This window comes from Bombyx mandarina, chromosome 18 (assembly GCF_030267445.1).
Source record: "Bombyx mandarina strain Sakado chromosome 18, ASM3026744v2".
Lineage (NCBI taxonomy): Eukaryota > Metazoa > Arthropoda > Insecta > Lepidoptera > Bombycidae > Bombyx > Bombyx mandarina.
In genome coordinates, this window is record NC_143224.1 from 8,187,957 (window position 1) to 8,208,205 (window position 20,249).

At 35.3% G+C, this 20,249-nt stretch overlaps 1 protein-coding gene across 2 annotated transcripts; it reads right to left on the reverse strand.

Moving 5' to 3' along the window:
* Positions 1–1,748: 1,748 nt before the first annotated feature.
* Positions 1,749–18,555, reverse strand: LOC114248218 (uncharacterized). Of its 2 annotated transcripts, none has more exons than XM_089734801.1 (3): positions 18,104–18,555; positions 10,204–10,424; positions 1,749–3,314 (listed from the first exon to the last, which is right to left on the reverse strand). In XM_089734801.1, the coding sequence occupies exons 1-3, from the start codon at positions 18,253–18,255 to the stop codon at positions 2,722–2,724; spliced, it is 966 nt and encodes a 321-aa protein (XP_089590927.1). In that variant the 5' UTR covers positions 18,256–18,555; the 3' UTR covers positions 1,749–2,721. The 2 variants fall into 2 exon arrangements, with proteins under 2 accessions (XP_089590927.1, XP_028037189.2); XM_028181388.2 differs by lacking the exon at positions 18,104–18,555 and adding an exon at positions 11,697–12,264.
* Positions 18,556–20,249: the final 1,694 nt, after the last annotated feature.

Genomic DNA, 20,249 nt, shown 5'->3' on the forward strand with positions numbered 1-20,249 from the left:
TGCCTAAGTAATATCAAGTATAGTTGCATTTAATTTGATGTATTTGTAATTTTAAAATTACTAATGATATTATTCGTTGTAGGTAAGAGACAGCCGACGTTTAATCGTCAATAAACGAACAGTAAATAAACAGAGTAAATAGAACAGGTGAAATAAATAGCAATAGTTACAGGTATTTCAGTAATCGGGTCGCAAGCTATCGCTGTTGGCAGCTCGTGATTAGATAAACGGCCGGGACTGGTAAATATTTAACCGGTAAACAATCATTGGTCACCTTTACGTATGTACTCGGGTGATGCCAGATTGATCTGTTCACGTACACGCCGGTACAATTTCAATAAATACTGATGCAATTAAATTTCATAAGACTGTGAACAAAACGATATACTTGAACATGATTTTGTATCATATTTTTCATTTCAAATCAACATTTACTTATTACGGTTCGCATAGAAAATATAAGTGTATAATATGCCGTATTAAAATATCCGCTACGATCATTTTTCATCCACTGTGTGGAAGAAACTAGTAAAAGTAAAAGCCTCAATCACATTATTGTACTGAATTCAAAGTTAATATTTTGTTTATTATTATGCTTAGAAAATACAACTAAGTTTTCCCTATCAATCTGCAACGAACTTACCAGTCCGAGCGTAGCTGGAATAACCCTTTAGGGTACCAGTGATTAAGTAGGGGAAAAAAACATGACTATTTATTATTACTAATAATGAAATTTAAAGTTTTAGCTGCTTTAGTTTTAGGAGCTGTAAAGCACACTATGCATATGTTTTAAATCAGATTCTAAAGGTAGGGGAGCTGACTCAGTAGGGCCCAGATTCCTTGTACTGTTGACATCCATGATAATAACTGCTTTCACTGACACCAAATGGCCATAATCAATGATTGTTTTATATTTTACTTCGAAATGTACGCGTAAGCTATACACAACTGTTCATTTCACGAAAAACCTAGAGTTAATTTCACACACAGATAACCTCCAAATACATAATAATAATAAATAATACAACAACGTTATTTTTTGTTGAATTAAATCAACATTGTAATAATGTTTGAAAACGTGTTTAACACTAAAGCTAAGATCCCAATGAAATGGTTGATCACTTACTGAAATATATCATTTAACCAGAGTTAAAAATTTAGATAAGCAAAATTGTAGTCTTTAAAAAAGGTTCAGTACCAATTATTATTTATTATCATTACATAAATACAAAAAAAGCAACATTCATGAATATAATACGTAGGTGTACGTTTTGTAACTTACAAAAATTCATATTGTATCGATTCCACAAGTTATATATATCCAAATACGATCAAAATACGTAAAAAAACTAACATAAATATACTTGTGACTTGCGGCACTGTCTCATCTAATCGAAAATAGCAAGAAAAATAGGTACAAAAATTGGTGATAACGTCCTGTTTATTTATCTAATGCTGTCATCGAACGTTTTTTAACGAATTGTGGAAACTGTGAAGTTATCAGCTCTTCGATACAACCATTAGTACATATGTGATGTTCAGTGAAGCATATTTATTACCACTACACAGATTGGTGAAATTATTTGTAGGGTGATATGTAAAAACAATAGGTACCTGTAGCCTGTGGATGCTTCAACTGAAATAATTTCCGAAACGAACTCATTGTATTAATTCTGGCTGGGCTGAGTTCCTCATAGTTTCTTTCGTTCAATTCGTCGATGCTACGCAATAATATAGAAATAAAAGAGTTTGTTGATTTAAATCAGTTTAATAATCTGATTATAATTTAAATATAACACGTTTTATACAGCCTACTGCACTATATAAATGAAAATGAAAGAATTTTAGGTTTTACTTTGTTTTAGGTGTCAATTTTTTGCCATAAACCGAAATTAATATTAATGTATTAAAAGTTAACATAGACGCTCTAATACAGTCACTTATAATTTATATATTAAAATGTAAATAATGTAACAAGTGAACATTTTTTTCAATAGGCAGGTAACTGATCACTCAAACCTCTATTTACACAATGTACAATTATCTTCTCTATCTCTCACTAAATCTACCGAAAACGTAGGTATTTAATATAAAACATTTGGAATATACATAAATAATTATTGACTAAGCATATTATTCGACTATGATAATACTGAAACTTACAACTAAATATTGCATTCTCGATAAAATATTGTCATTTCCTACAATTAATCTAAGGAAATAACCCTTTTTACGTAGATAATGTTTTAATATAATTAAGTATATCAGATGAGTTGGAATGTATTTTTATCACTAAGAAATCAATTATATGTCCATTCAAAAATATTATTAGACACTTCAATAAAATTTAAACGACCTCCCCTCACATTAGGTTCGATTTTCTAAAAATATAATACAAATAATTAGGAACTCCTTATACCTTAAATTCCAATAGCTACTATAAAATATTCGAGGTGTTGTTTTTGAATTCCACTTTGCACAATTTTACATAAATGCTCACACTACATGACAGGATATAGAACTAAGATACCTTTAGAAATTTTGATCCTCGCTTATCGCTAAATTATTAATGGAATGCGTGAACCCCTTTATTGACGATGTCAAAAATTGTATGATAACACATTTCAACCAAGTTGACACTAAATTAGCGAATTAATGAATTCAACAAATATACAGCTATACTATATTGACTAGTCAGCCATGGTGTTTGGTCAGTGGTCTTCACCACCAGCAGCCGCTCGACTGAGGCGGATGGCCCGCTACTTGTTGGTGATGCATGGATTGGTGGTAGGGAGGTAAAGCCATACCTAGGGGAGGTAATCCGTCCGGCTTACCGACGCAAGGTCTACCATCCTTCACTAAAACCGGTACGGCGACGCGTCGAGGAGAATTCAATCCACCGACGTTCAAATCATGTGCGCCTTTTTCTTGAACAGCACGTTTCGTCTTGTACCTGTGATTTTGGAACCAAATCTTCACTTGCGTTGGCGTCAATCGAATCAAGCTGGCCAGGTGCTCTCTTTCGGGGGCAGATAAGTATCTCTGCTGGCGAAATCTTCTCTCTAGTTCGTACGTTTGTGCTTTAGAGAAGAGAACGCGGCGTTTTCGTTTTTTATGTGTTAAATTGGGATCGTTTGAGGTATTAAGATGATCGTGGTCATTTTCCTCGTCTTGTTCAATGTCGTGATCATCGTGCTCGTGGTCGTGGTCGGAGCGCGGCTCTGCGAGGTGTGGCGATGTTGCCGACGGACCGACATACGATAATTCCGAAGCACGAGATGTACTGTCGGGACTTGCTTGCTGGCCTAAAGTACCTACAACAATAGAAAAAATATATACTTAATTAAAAAACGTTTACATTTTTCGTGGGCAGCTTTAGATAGAAGCTTGATTAAATATTGCGTTTTAAATAAATATGCTGTAAATATTACTACTAGTGTGAATTATTACTACTCTCAAAATACTAATGTGAAATACGGTTTATTTCTTTTGTAATTTCTTCTAGGAATAATCCCAAACAACAAATTACATAATAAATATATTCTACGTAAATGCGCCACCCACCTCGAAATATAAGTTCTAATGTCTTAGTATAGTTACACCTACCCTTCAAACCGAAACGCATTACTGCTTCACGGCAGAAACAGGCGGGGTGGTGGTAATTACCCGTGCGGACTCACAAGAGGTCCTACCACCATTAAGGATAATTCTCCCTGAATAACATCCTGAACCAATTGCTGAAAAATCTACATTTATTACGTACTGGCGATATAATTTTTTTTATTGCTTAGATTGGTAGACGAGCTCACAGCCCACCTGGTATTAAGTGGTTACTGGAGCCCATAGACATCTACAACTTAAATGCGCCACCCACCTTGAGATATAAGTTCTAAGGGTCTCAGTATAGTTACAACGGCTGCCCCACCCTTCAAGCCGAAACGCATTACTGTTTCACGGCAGAAATAGGTAGGATGGTGGTACCTATCCGCGCGGACTCACAAGAGGTCCTACCACCAGTAATTACGCAAATTATAATTTTGCGGGTTTGATTTTTATTACACGATGTTATTCCTTCACCGTGGAAGTCAATCGTGAACATTTGTTGAGTACGTATTTCATTAGAAAAATTGGTACCCGCCTGAGATTTGAACACCGGTGCATCGCTCAACACTTATGCACCGGACGTCTTATCGCTTAGACCACGACGACTTTTTTATTACTATTACTATTACGAGTATCACGCCAAACTTATAAAATGATTTGCATTGTCATTAGACATTGATATGTGCGAAAATTTTAAAGTTAATCGGATGTCTTGATATTGGTGAAAATAATTCTGGAAAATTCTATTACATAAATACATGGTTTGAGGTTAAACTAAATAAGAACCTATTACGACAAAAAAAAAATGCGAAAATAAAAAAAAAACATTTCAAATTAATTTCATAATATAAACTAGACCGATTGATAGATAGAGAGATAGATAAAAACATAGACGTTATCAACCTATACTCCAATATAACTATTTGAATAATATTTGGTTATGTGCCATAGAAATGCACGACCCCCCATCTCTTTATCGTAATACATGACTGAGGGAATCACCGGAGAATGCGCAACAACATTTTTCGTATCAGTGTATGCCCGCACGGGTAGATCATACATTTTAATTGAGCTCTCGAACTGGCCATATTCACTTGGTGATGTTATGGGTCCCGGTAACACTCTACAAGTCCGTTTACCCATTTATATTAGAAAAAACAATGATGATTGATCGAACATGCCAAATAAAGATAACTTCGTTGGCTAGGCTTTTTTTTACTCACAGCCTAATATAATGCCGGCTAACCGATTATAACGATATCAGGTTAGTCGGCGACATCAGTCCTGTCCGTAGATAATATTAGGGCCTAGTAAAAAGAGAGAGCCCGCTTAGTTTCTCGCCGGATCTTCTAATTGGGTCGCAATTCCGATCCAGTGGTAAAATCAGGGAAGCACCGCTCTTGCTAAGGCAGATGTTAGCAAAATCACCCAGACTGAGCCCCGTGAGCATGCCTACAAGCTAGGATAACCTCTCAAGCTTACTAGCGGTAGGTACGCAAAAACACGAAAGAAATGTGTTTTATATCACATATTACCATTTCGTGAATCCAGATTACCATACCAGATCGTGAATCGGCTGAGTATTCAGTACGAGTATTTTAGTCATACGTACGAGTATATTAGGGTATATATAATACGGAAGGTGTACCAAAATCGAATAAACCTTAGTTTCAAAATACTTAACTGATACAAATAAAAAGCGCTAAAATAAAATTGTATACCCAATTATATATCTACAGCTACACCACAGCATACTTTGTAATCTGGTTGTTTGTTGCAATCAAATCTAAATCTCCACTTAATACATGAGGGGTGCTCCATGAAATATTAACTAGCCGAAAGAGTGTCAGATAGAAATATACAATGCGTCAAGAAAAAATCACAGCAAATATCATTACATTGTCCTTTATTCACCCCTCGAATGTTTAGTAACGTTTCACACGGGCCGCGGGCGGGAGCTGGGCGTGGTAGACGCCGAAGGGGTGCGGTTCTAGGGGGAGGGGGGGTGGTAAGGGTGTGCCACACCCATTAGCAGATGCCCACTATTTTCAACAATACACTTACTTTCATAAACGCATCCAGGATTTTCTAGATCTGATTCATAATTCTTATATCTATTATTCGCACAGTATCATTGAAGTCACTGATTATTTTATTAATGTTATCTGGGCATTCATTTATCATAATCTTTCTATTATATTGCTAAGTAAAACTCGATAAAAAAATCAAAGCCAAATTACAATGTAAAATGATGAATTATTAAAAAATATACATAGTTAATTTCGTAATTTATAACTTCAACAGAACTAGTGTTCGCCCAATTATCACGCACCAAGATCATTTTGTAATAAATTTTCTGTTTTGTTTTATTATTGATATTTTACGAAAATAGAATTTACAATTTGCGATTGCCAAAAAAATATCGTTAATAGTTATCAAACATAAAATTAATTTGATTAACAAACAAAGGAGAAAATACTGAACTATTTCTTCTTTGCCTTAATATATATATGTAGATTCGTTTTTCCAAAACACACTATCCAATTCATTTTGAGTCTAACGTAGATATTTCCAAAAAAAATGTATATTAAATCTGAACATGATCAGCCATTACAGAGGCCATTAAAGAGGAGACAAAAGATACACGACAATAGGGTTATAAATGTCGTCGAATAATGAACAAATTGCGTCCCTAACAGCCGCAAACAGCGTGTAATTGATAGCTGGCAGCTGCCTTCGGCCGCTCACGAGGATGTCAGCTTAGTCTATTGGCGACAAATTCGTTGCGGCTCGCACCCCTCGCGCTAAACAATCGCCGTGTTTGGTAGCGACCCCTAATTGCCCCCGTGGGGCGTGAACGATCCCCAGCATAAAGCTAAATACGCGTGAGATTTAATTCCGCAACATATCTCTTTAGGTGATAACAAATCACTCAAACACATTGTACGAGATTCTTTAGCGATATGCCGCGACTTGGCTGTTTCCCTGGTATTGCCAACGTTTATAAACGACAATGACGGATTACCGCCTAGTGGGCTAATCGTTTGTCTATTATCGATAGAGGAATTAATAGACAAAAGTCCATCTACCAAATCAGAGACAGATTGAAGGATATGGTAATCGGAACGGGTAGAATGAGAGCCGAAAACGTTAGAGATAAGCGATAAAAATAATTAATGACAACAACAGATTAGTGGGTAAAGGCACTCAACTGGAGGAGCATTTCAAAAAATAATCTCAGCCTCTCGAACTCGACTACACACATTATTTTCGAGTGGGTCAACTTATTTGTGTATGATAATTCAACAATTTTGACTGCCATGATTTCTTTTTTTGATAAAACTTGTAGCCTCTTATTCATTTGTCACTCTCGACTTAATTTATGATTTATTTTATGACTCATGTAAAGTTTAACAGCATGATGATAAGCGATATCGCTTGAAATTAAATGATTTGTGATTTATTAAACGACTACACTCATTCAAAATTCATTGGCATAATGTTACTTCGCCTACAAACCCCCTGTCATAGTTTACATTAAAAATTGAATACGCTTTAAAACTACATATTACTTAATGTTTAATTACAACAACAAATTCGTTTTTATTTAGTAGACGATATGATATTTCTACTATGAAGCAATCATGCTCTAGTGATTCTGGATTCCAGTATAAGTGATGGTGTTAAAAACTCGTTCTTGAGATATTCTGTCCAGGAAAAATAATTAAAAAAGGTTAAACTTAGATATTACTTTAGAATCAGAAAGATGCAAAGTTTCTCACTTCACTTAAACGTACGGGCATATTAACAAAGCGGTATTAATTCAAATTTGCCCTGCGTTTTTTCCCTTTGATCGTATTTAAAGTTTGCAATGAAAAATAAATAACGCGGTGTTAGCGTGTTAACGTTTATTCATATCACAAGATTTAACAAACCACTCGTATCTCTAGCAATTGATAAATCTAAAGCAGTCGTACTTTTGTTTCACTTAATAAACACTAACCATACCAGACTTAATCAAGTTACATCTACTACCGAAACAATTAGATAAAATAATAAACTACATTTTGCCACCGTCTAGAAATTTCTTTGAAATTATTCTATCGTAATATATCTACTCTTCGCATGTCTCCCAGATTATAGAGCTTAGAAAAGTGTAACGTCTCAATAAAAATTAATCCGCTCCATAAATACTATATATATATATGTATGTACCGTGTTAAACAAAATAAATCGTGTAAAATTAAACATATTTAATTCATATTATATACAGGCGGTAACAAGACACAACTGTTTAATGCTCTTGTCAAGCTTATCGTTTATCTTCGGATAAATATGTCATTTACTAAGATGAGTAAGTATGCGGTCGGCTTAGGTACAGTTTTTTGATAACGATGTCAATTCTAGGATGATTATGTAAGAGCAAAACGATCAAACGGTGGATTAGGTACACGTGGAAGGTACATTTCCATCAAATACTACAGAAAGAATAATACCTAATGTTGTTTAAAAAGTCGAAATATACCATAAAATGCTATGAGTTTTCTTAATTTGGAAAATTATTTTATGAAATAATACAAATTCAGTATCATTATGAGACATCATATTTAAAAGAATATATGCTTAATTAATCTTATTTCTGCACATTTTAAAATGATGATAAGCATACATGTTTCAATTCTTATGGATTTATAGGAGAACCAATTGGTACGCGCGGCTTTGCCCGCGTGGCCGAAGAAAAATATCAAAGCAATATTCCATGGGAATAAGATGTTTTTTCGGTATAAAAAGTCAAAAATTCCACTCTCCGAACCGAAATCCATCATTAAAAAAGTCAATCCGCTGCTTCATTTCCACGTGAAAGAAGGACAAACAAACACACAAATAACCAAACTAAAATATTAAAATATAATAAAAGTATAAACTGGATAGCATGGATAATCAGCGACTATTTTTAATATGACATTATTTATCTGAAATCTGTTGGCCATGAAAATCGATAAATCACATGAACCTTTCTGGGTTTATGATTTCTAGCATCTTTTCAGTGGCCTAATATTAAAACTGATGTTATGGAACGATAGAAAAAGCTAAACTATCGAATTTCAATTCAATAATATTTAAAAATTATTGCTAAGCTTAGAATCGGACAGTATTAACTATCAAAAATGGCGCCTAAACTGCGCCAAAATAGGATTAGCCACAATGATGCGTTATCATTGGCGTTAATACCGGTTTAGATTAATTAGATTTTACTTCTTATTAAAAAATATAATTTTATGGGACATACTGTATAACTTTTCATGCAGGAGCCTATTTATTACCTGCTTAACCTGAATTTTCCTAATAATATTACCCTGGAAGATTTTTATTTACATTTAACTGTAACATTTTATTATCTTTAGTAAAAAAAAAACACATTCACGTCACGAATTTAAAACTTACGCCTTCTTGATTTCTCATTAATAACAGTGGGGCGTATTTTAAAGTACAACCACCACTAGGTAGGTAGGTACAACCGGCACTACAATCACGTCTCAATGTCAATTCGGCATTCACATAAGTCGTACAATGTTTTAAATTTGCTTAAACAATTTATTTAAAGTATGCTGTACGGCCGAAATTCGTGCTGGTTTTATCTATTTATTTATTTATAGTACGCATCTAAAAAACTGCTATGCTATATCCAAAGAGTAGATTGTTCGACGAAATAATAGCAACAGCAGAAAAAGAATTGAGAAGCAAAGCAAGGAATAGGAAAAAAGAGAGTAAGCTGGAAGAGGCCTATACCCGGAATGGGGTTCCAATAACAGAAAAATGTTCATTAATTGACTTCCACGGTGAAGAAATAACATTGTGTAATAAAAAGGAAATCCGCAAAATTATAATTTGCGTAATTACTGGTGGTAGGACCTCTTGTGTGTCCGCACGAGTGGGGACCACCACCCTGCCTATTTCTGCCGTGAAGCAGTAATGCGTTTCGGTTTGAAGGGCGGGGTAGCCGCTGAGACCTTAGAAGTAGAACTTATATCTCAAAATGGGTGGCGCATTTACGTTGTAGATGTCTATGGGCTCCAGTAACCACTTTACACCAGGTGGGCTGTGAGCTCGTCCATCCAACTAGCAATAAAAGAAAAATATGTTGGAAATAAAAAGGGCTTATTATTAATATTATTATTATTATTTTATATGTACGTAATACATAATAATGTATACATAATACATATAATCTGTTACTCAAAAAAACGCCTTACCCAGGTATCTGATATGAAAAAACAAAGCGCGTACCTATACATAGGATGGTTTATTATTTTTGATGTCGTGAATAGGTATTAAGATATACCTACACTCAAAGCGTGCCTATCTACAGAACAACTTAAAACAATGAAATTGAAAATCTCTCGGAAAATATTAATATTCATCAATCGATTAAATAATCAGTGCTAACTGGTTTTATTTTTTATTTTATGCGAATTTAGTACTGAGAGGTTTACAAATAACACTACCTGTGCTGATGAATAACAGTAACAATAAAAAAGAAAAACAGTAAGATACAGAAGAAAACCAGAGATGTAGTACAATTTAAAAAAAAAATCTTACCGTTGTTCTCGTGATGATCCATAGACAGCCACGGCTGGTGATGCCTCAAAAGCTCATGTGAATATGGATGATGAGGAGGTACATAGGATGGTAGATCCAAAGGGCAACCAAGCCCTCCCTGGGTGGTGTTGTTTTCTAGACCTTTGCCTTCATTGAGTCCAAGGATATCGGAGATCTGGAAGCCTGGCCTCTGACCGGGCATCTTCATACTGTCCAATAATCTGTGTGAATATAAAACATATGAAAAACTATGATATAATACTAATAATAAAAACTATTGCCTAAAGATTCTAGAAATAAACTATTACAACTTATATTTTATTTTTTAAACACTTTTTATACATACAACAATTTAAATCGTACAATTCACATATCGTTAGTAATAATACATAATAGAATAATCATATTATCTAAAAAACAGTAGGTATATTTTGAATACTGAAAAAAATTACTTTACAACGTTAAAACACATCAGTGAAATATAAAAAAAATACACTATGTAAGGTTTGTTAGACGTTACTGTGAACCTAGTAATTCAAGTATTTTGTACAGAAATTTAGTTCTTACTTCTCTGAATTACTTTGTTAAGGGATCTAAATGGGCAGAATGGAGTCACGGCTCTCTGTAGGTACGTACTGTTAATTGCTCATCAATGACCTATAGATAAAGCGACGTAAATATCGCCATCTCCTTGACCCAAGAGGTCGAAATCGTAATTGTATTTTATGACAACTCTCACACTATTATTACACAAAAACAATTCATTCATTAGTTCATGAAATCGTTATACTGTTTTTATATATTATATCATTATATATTTAAAAAAAAAACCTAAGACACCTTGAAACTCCGACGATAGTAGTACATAATTGAACATCACACAAACGGAAAGTTCTCTTGACTTTGAAAAATGTAAACCACTCCAAATCTAATCGTTTATATAAGAAAAGAGTTACTTCATCCTAACAAGTAACAAGCACGTTTCGATGGCATATAATTGAAAGAAAACATTCGAAATTCCGACGATTCCATTATTGTTAAAGTGGAACTCTCGAGAAAACGTGACCAATATAAAGGAAGATGTCTAAAGAAGAGCTGCGCGCCCGAGCATGGGCTGTCTATCAATACATCACAATCACATTACACGTATCCGTGAACTGTTCCCGCGGTCCCGTACGTGACATCGTGAAAAGGCGGCGTCCATAAGAACCTTAACAGGTTGTAAACATAACTATTAACGAGCTCTTACTAAGAGATGCAAAAACTGTCACTGAGGATGTCACGATTTTTCGAATCCCCACTATCGACTTAGATTTTAACAAAGATCCAATATTGAAGGATTATTCTGTAACAGATCAACTTATGATGGCTTCAACTGTACTTGAGACTACTATAAAAAATATTAATAGAATTAGTTAAATTGCAGTGACATATTGAAAGTAAACTAAATGATCACTCAGGCACCTGACACTCATTCATTTGAAATCGCTCACCCAGGAAATGCTGAACGAAAAGCCGCCGGGTAAAGTGCCGGTAGAAAAGCAGGTCCCCATGGTGGTAGTAAAATAGGACTCCAAGCAAGTAGCGAAGCCGGCGGCAGCAGCGGCGGCGGCGGTGACCGCGCACTTTCGCCCTCCTCGCACTTCATCTCCCGACCGGGAGAACTCGTTTTTGGAATAATCTTGATGGCTTCCAAATCACCCACGCGAACACGTGCTACGCCTTGCGACGTCGCGTCTGCACTAAACAACCCTCGAGTGGCCCTCGGGGTGAAGCATACCCCGCGCCGCCCTCGTGCCTCGACAGCCTACTCAGCTTTAGACTAACTTCGAGGGTGCTCAATTCGCCTCCACCAATGAATACGCTTCAGCGACTGGGCGGGACATTGGCCGACCAATCGCGCTAGCGACGAAGCCTTCCCAACAAAAAAATCTGGAGTATACACTTTGAACAGAGGAGCTTTCGACGTAGCGTGTTATGTTATGTCGCTTTTTGTAATGAGTGCGAGCATTAAGTCCATTGTTGAAGCAGGGTTCGTTATGGACGCCGCTCCAAATACCCGGATAACGATTTTCGTTTAGAGTGTTTTAATAAAGTCCGTGTAAATCCATGTTTGAGGATGTTTTTTTTTCATTTTGGTTTATGCCCATTGCTCACCCCTACAAATACTTAAAATATTTTTAAGGTTTTTACTTATACCAATCGTTAATAACTAAATGACAAATCTCTAAAATAGCTTTGAACCATATCAGCGACCGGCAAAAATAAAATTAAACAATGAAATCGGTCAAAACTCTCTTTTTTTACCGCAAGTGCATCGTTGTTATTAAATAGTTAGTAGTCGAGCAAATCGCTTGCACATGTTCGAGTTCTGAAGAACGCGGGCTCCTAAATTCCAAAACAAAAGCTTGTATTGTGAAGTTCTTCAACCAGGTAGAATAAGCAAAAAATTGCTATTAATTTATGACTTGCACGTGTGCAGTTTTCCTTTGAATTATACTTATTTCAAAAGGAACAACTTAAAATCTCCAATCAAGTTCGATTATTTCAATTATCACCACTACATTACAGATTACACTTTAAATATTTCAAAATTTAGGAATATTGTGCCCCGTTCTATAGAGTACAACTAGGCCAATTCAATGAATGTTTTTTGAGTCGCAAGTTCGGTATGGAATCCACTAATCGCCTAAACTTTCACATTTTCACATATTCCTATTCAGGTACTAAACAGCTTTTTTTTACCTATGCTAATAGCCTTGAGAGGCTATTTCAGCTTCGCCCTAATATGTAGCTGAGCTCGCGGGGCTCAAACCGGAGTGTTGCTAACACTGTCCCTAGCAAGAGCAGTGCTTCGCAGAATCTACCACCGGATCGGAAACGCGACCCACTGAGAAGATCCGGCGAAAAACTCAGTGGGCTAATGATTTTTTCTAACTAGCGTTCATTACGTAAATTGTTCAATGCAGAATACATTTTTTCACAAGATGCTATTTATTGCAAAGGTGCTTCGTAAATATTGGTCAGTACTGATTACGCGAAGTTGAATGTAGGTACGTGATGTGTGCATTTTATCCCTGAGATCATCTGCGAGATCGCGGTTTGTGAAGTCTTAAGTTATGTCCGGCCATTTACGGCTTAATCCGTTCGGCTATAGAATGTACTAAGAATACCTATGTCAATCAATACTCTAACATCAATCTTTTAAAGCAGTGATGAGTACAAGCATAATTGGACATGTGGCTGGCCCAATTAGTTGGTTAAAATTATATTTCATTTTATAAAAAATCCCAAGTTCCTAATTTTAATCACAGTTTGATACGATTTCCAGTAGAAATATTAAATGTTTCCTGTTTTTGATAGTAACAGGTATTGTGTTTTTTATTTAGTCGTTTTAGGTCTATAATTCTAGCTTTATGCTTACACTATAAGTACCTATATAGTTTACTTATATTTATTTAAATATGAATGCCTTGTATATTTCTGTACGGAAAATTACGTATTTACGTTTGTTTTATAACAAAGTTTTAAGTACTATATTAATTTACTAGCGACCCGCCCTCGCTTCGCTTCGGAAACATTAAAACACACATGAAACCAACAAAAAAAAAAAAAAAAGTAGCCTATGTTCATAAGGGACAATGTCGGCTTCTAATGGAAAAATAATTTTTCAAATCGGTCCAGTACTTTCGGAGCCTATTCGAAACAAACAAACAAACAAATCTTTCCTCTTTATAATATTATTATAGAAGTATAGATTATTTTGGCAGGCTGAACGACAAAGGGAAGATCTTCCACCGAGCGGGTGATATTGCTTGGTAGACCGACGGTCCGAATGTTGTTATTCGGAACTTGATATGCGCTTTATCTTGAAAATGTCGTAAGCGAGATTCAGGCATCTGTCAATTATCTTGCGTTGTATGATGGCTACCCGCCACAATTATTAATACTGTAGTATTATTCCGTTATATTCACTATAGATCACAGAGTGTTAAAGATAGCCAATTATGCAAATATTTATAATTTATTTTATGAAAATAAGCACCACAAAAGAAATAGATGAAGAAAATTAAATAATAAGCAAAATTTTGTTTTGCTAATACACACGCTTAAAAAATATCATTGTTACAAATACATTACAACCAACCACCTTAAACTGTACGATTGTATAAAAACTCTACGCATTCATCGTTTTTGTTCAAAGGGCAACAATAACAAAAGGCAATTATTTATGTTGGGAACTCACCCCTAAGTGGCGTGCAGCGTTCACGAAATGTTTAATTGACTTATTGAGAATGAGTTTTTAAAATATCTATCGTTACAATCGCCTGTGTGCTCATTGCTCATCGTTTTATTGTGAACATGTAGCACATACACACAAATTTTTCAGATAAATCTCTGTAGTTTTAAAAAATTAAAGAAAACAAAATTTATGTCATCGGGTAGATTTTCCATTTATAATACTATATTGTACTATACACATTTAGGTCAAAGATTTAAAACTGTAAATTTTACGCACGCGTTTATTATGGTAACCGTAGGAATACCTACTTACATAGAGTATCCTTCTGCATTGGCAGTCAGATTCAAAGACGATCCAAACAAATCAAATTCTATTTAAACTAAGATACTTTTACTACGTCTACAATAAGATTGGGACCAAGCCCGAGCTGAGGGGGTTTCCCTGAAATCCAAACCATGCCTCCATAAGGGGGCACGAAGACACCACGGGAGGATGGGACTTTGTTAATAAAGTAGATGTTTATTTTTATAGAATTTCTGAAAGACGCAGCGATCCAGTGTTGGTTTATGTGTATTCTTTCTTCTGTCTTCTGGTTTCTTCCTTCTTCTTACTTCTTGCTTGCTCTTTATCATTTTTCCTCATGAATTTGACGACCGTGTATAAATGTAACTAATATCTTTATTGTTCGTCAATTAGAGAAGTGTGCCAGAATCAATCTGTTTAATATTCCCATTAAATATACATAGCGTGTAATGGAAATATTCCCGAAAACGAAGATAGTATTAGTAATACTACTGAACCAAATCTATATATATAAAAATGAATTGCTGTTCGTTAGTCTCGCTAAAACTCGAGAACGGCTGGACCGATTTGGCTAATTTTGGTTTTAAATTATTTGTGGAAGTCCAGAGAAGATTTAAAAGGTAGATAAATATGAAAAATCTCGGAATTAAATAAAAAAAATAATTTTGTTTTTCCTTTGATGTGTCCCCCGTCGGACGGATTCCTTTTATTTATCGATTGAGGCACTACGAAGTCTGCCGGGTCAGCTAGCAAATAAATAAAAATAGACAACAAAACGCGTCAGACTTTTATCTCCACTTTAAAGTTAACAACACAAAAAAAATACAAATCCACATATTTTGCTTATACTACGAGGAGTAAGCTGCACAGGCCAGATTTGTGAGGGGAAACCGGCAGGTGCGATGGCCCTCCCTCGCACGGATCACTAGTCACATATATTTCCTCGGGCACCATAATGTATCGAACTTGATTTAATACTATGATTAAAATTGATGTAATAAAATTAATGAAGAATAAAACTATATACATATATTAATGAAATTAAGAAAAATATGTTGCCAGTCAACTAAAATATTTTTATGAAATGTACAACCAATAGAACATTGCTTATGCCATTTTGAATTTGCAATATAAATAATTGGCCTATAGGTACTCAAGAATGACCATCTTAGTCATTATATTATAGTAATGTGAAATAGTAAAAAGCTACCCGTAGGTACCTATACAATCTACTATGAACATATTTTTTTAACATTGTTCACTTAGTTAAGTAGGACTTAATGATAAATACTTATATTTAAATATCTTTCCTACAATATTGGTCGTGTAAATTTTCAACAAATTTATTCGGGTATAAAACAAAACAATTAAGTCCGCCGCTTTTAAAAGACGATCGTACCATACTTATTTACATTGGTTAATGATAAAATAATGGAGCTGATAGTAGACACGATAGAAATGTAATTTCTTTAAAAGTATAATATTGAGGAAACCGCGCCGTCGGTACCAAGCGCCGACGTCCGCTGCAAGAAAAAAAAACTACCCCGTGACCAAACTGAGCACAGAGCTCCGTCAACAAATTACTTGGCAACTTTTTGCATAATGTCTAAAATGAAGCAAATTACTATTAAGAGTTCAAGGATTCCCATAACTTAGCAGTGTAGCTGTAAATCAGGTAGCCATCACGACAAAGCCGCATTCGTGATCCACACAGTTCCAAAAAACAACAACAACTTCTACGGGGAGAATACAGTCGGCACCTACACTACTTAAGGTGAATTTATGGCTGACGGAACTACTTTACTCAGAAGTTAAGTTCGAACTCTCTGTTAGTGAACTACCCGACGTCGATACGATTTCACGAATATTTCTTTACGGCAATCTGGTTAGGCGGGCTGAGACTAAATGGCCGATGGCACGCCAACTTACGAAGAGGGTTTCCAAGCCAATTAAGGGCTTCACGAAGCCATGGGAGAGGACACAGCTGTTCGCTTGCGAGTTCGATGGTACTCAGTGCCGATTCATCGATGTCGAGACTATAAGTGTGGGTCACGCGAGCTTAACCAAGCATTCACCGTAACATAAAGTAGATAGACGCATAAATTTGACGTTGAATAGGCAACTTGTACTTCTGAATGCTTTACATCGTTACATATAGCTGTATGTCAGCCATTGTAAGTCCTAAATCGATTAAATGCCTTACAAAACAAATGATTCACCGGTTCGAATTAATCACGCTATCTTCTAGTTAGTTGGTAGCGTTTTGCAAATTGATAGAGTTCGTCGAAACGCGGTATGACAGAGCTTGAAACACGAGGGAAATTAATCTGTGTTCGCTGGTGGAGGAAAAATAGATTGATAAGTGAGTAGATGGTAACTATACATGTACATAATAATAATGTTTCCTCAACTGTAAATAAGTAGACTTCTTTTTTATTGCTTACGTGAGTGGACGAGCTCACAGCCCACCTGATGTTAAGTGGTTACCGGAGCCCATAGACAATGACATGGCCCCTCAAGTACTCTTTTGTTAATCGGAAACAGATTTGTACCTGACACATTCGACAATTATTATTATTATTGAAGTACTCGTACTGTGAAAATATGTTTCAGTGCTCTATAGAAGAACACTCAATTTCAGTTAACTCTATAATAATTCTTTAAGAGAATAAATATAACAGCTATATTTTACAATCAACTTGAATAAAAATCAAAGCAAGATATAAATTCGTAACAACTTTTTTTGTGCCGAATACCCGAAAAACTTAGGGGTTTTTAGAAATCACTAATATTTACAATTCCACATAATATGTGATATATTGCGGTATACCTTAGCAGTCTTCTTACGCACATAACTAACTACTAAGGGCGTTCGCTTCACGACTACGCACGGCTCACACCGTGCAAATAAATTATTTCAAGGGTGATAAATCCCTGTTTTTTTAAGGCCGCCAGTTTATCCTAGTGGTGGGCAAAGTACACAGATCTAAAAACACTAAATTTGCGCATCGAAATCATAATGCATATTAACTATGTAATCTGCTAAAGGTGAAAATAAAACCGATTCTTCTTACTCGTCACTCGATTGTTCGGTAAAGCCTTATGGGTACATCTCTAAATTCTGCTTTTAAATTTGACCTTGTCCTTCAGTTGTTTTCTTTTTGAAATAGAGAAACAAAAGTTTAATAAGTTTATAACGAAATAAGTGACTCCCTAATGTTATTCAAATATATTTGACACAGAAGAATTTGTAAAAATTGCTTCACTAACACCATTACTTTATTTGAAAATTTTGCAATTTCATTTTTATTTTTCCCGATAAACACACCTGTCTCTTTTATTAGAATTACTTACGCATAAGAATTATATCTAAAGTCATCCTCGGGTTGCTGCTGCCGAAATTGGTAACCGAGGTCAGCGCCATAGTCCGGTGGTATGATGGACCAGTTATTGTCATAGTTATAATATTCCCCATATCCCATATCTCCTTCGGCCATCATTCTCATTATACACTTTACACACTTTCACCTTTAAACAGATTAATGATTTCGAAATTTATTGTCTCAAATCTCAGTTTATATCATGTACTTAACGAAACGTGATTATATGATGCATAGTTGATAATATTATGCGAACACGTTGGTAGAGTCGCGAAGGGACCGTGCTGGTATCGACTGATCGATGCCTCGCCGACCCTTATCATTAATATTGTATCGTTATCATATCTAACAGCTTTCCCTGCGATACGAAACTTTTATAATAGGCATGAGTATGAAATACACACACGGACACTTAGAGCGTATACATATACATTTATCTGTGGCAAATGTGATGTGTGTGACCGAAAATATGCCATTGTCAATTTAACTGAACTCTTATGAAATCATCAGGTGACAGTTTGCTATCTAAAACTATGATAAAACGTGCAAATGTAACATTTGAAACCATAGTTCGGATTCTATGATTATACTAGTTAAAAAATACAAGTCGTCAAACCACGGTACATTTGCTAAATGCTAATATATACAAAAAATCATTTTATCATATATTATCAGATCCCAGAATTCTCAAGAATAAATTAACTAACAACAATTAGTAAAGAAGAATAAAATAACCCAGCAAGAGCAGTGCTACGCAGAATCTACCACCGGATCGGAAACGCGAACCACTGAGAAGATCCGGCGAAAAACTCAATGGGCTGTGTCTGTGGGTTAATTCGCTTGCCGAGCCCTTCGTCGCAAACGACGGGTTCGACGAGGACGGTGACCGGTGCTTGAGGTACCTAAAAGCACCGTTAATGGATCGGGAGGAACAGAAATGACGTTTTTAGGGCGACGTCGACTGTTTACCATTCGGTCCGGATCGGAGCTAAACTATTGAGTTACGACGTGTCGTTGCTTTCAGTATAGGATTCCCGATATAGTGTTATCGAATAATGCGACTATGACAGGATTTAAATATCGCCGGCAGGTTAATTTTTTCTTAGAAATACGTAACTAACATACGTTACTTCCGTAAAGAAAAAACATGGTGTAATTAAAATTTCTAAATTTGCGTATACATACTAATGGTAGGTGTATAATATAGGTATAGCCAGTACGAGTAGATACAACCAGCGTGCATCTGTTGTGTAACCGTGTTTCGTCCAGTGTGCTTAATGCGAGTTTTTTAATGTTCTCGATAGCTTAAAAGTTGGAACGTTTTGCCTACGTTTGCCGTTAGGGGCGCTGTTTCAACTGCATACAAATTTGAGTTAATTTTTACGCTATCGAAAACGTTAAAAAATTCACACTAAGCACACAGGTCGAAAGACGGATGAGTTCGTCTGTTCATCTTAGGTAATTAAATAATTTCATCATAAATGTTTATTGGAATTAATGATACATTAACGAGCTCGCTGCTGATCTGGTTTTAAATGGTTACCGATCATCGTCCTACCTATATAGTTCTGCCGCGAACACGCACATCTCATTTTTAAAGCAGAAGAGCCATCATTCTATTTAAATATGTATATTTTTTTACTTTTGTTTCAAGGCAAACGAATACACTACCTTGGCCTTAAGCTTTTATAAAAATATATAATATAAGCAGTTCCCACGTACTTATTGTATTTGTAGATGTATTATTAACATATACGGCATCAGTAATGAAACTTTTATCAATTGTAAATCATCCATGATAATATGATATATACATAATCGTAATCTATTTATGCTATTTTACACTAATATCGTTGGGTATATTTTTTGTAATAAGCAAGATTGTTTTCGCGTGTCCGTGATTTTACGTAAAAATGAAGTTACTTGTCGACTGGTAGTTTAAGGACCGGGGTGTGACACAAAGAGCTCTCTATACCGGAAAATGTAATGTGTTTAATTATTTCTGAATAAAAAATTGAAAGCGAGTGAAACCGCGGTTACGTGTAGTTTAGAACATTATAGCCGGATCATCTATATCTATACTAATATTATAAAGAGGAAAGATTTGTTTGTTTGTTTGT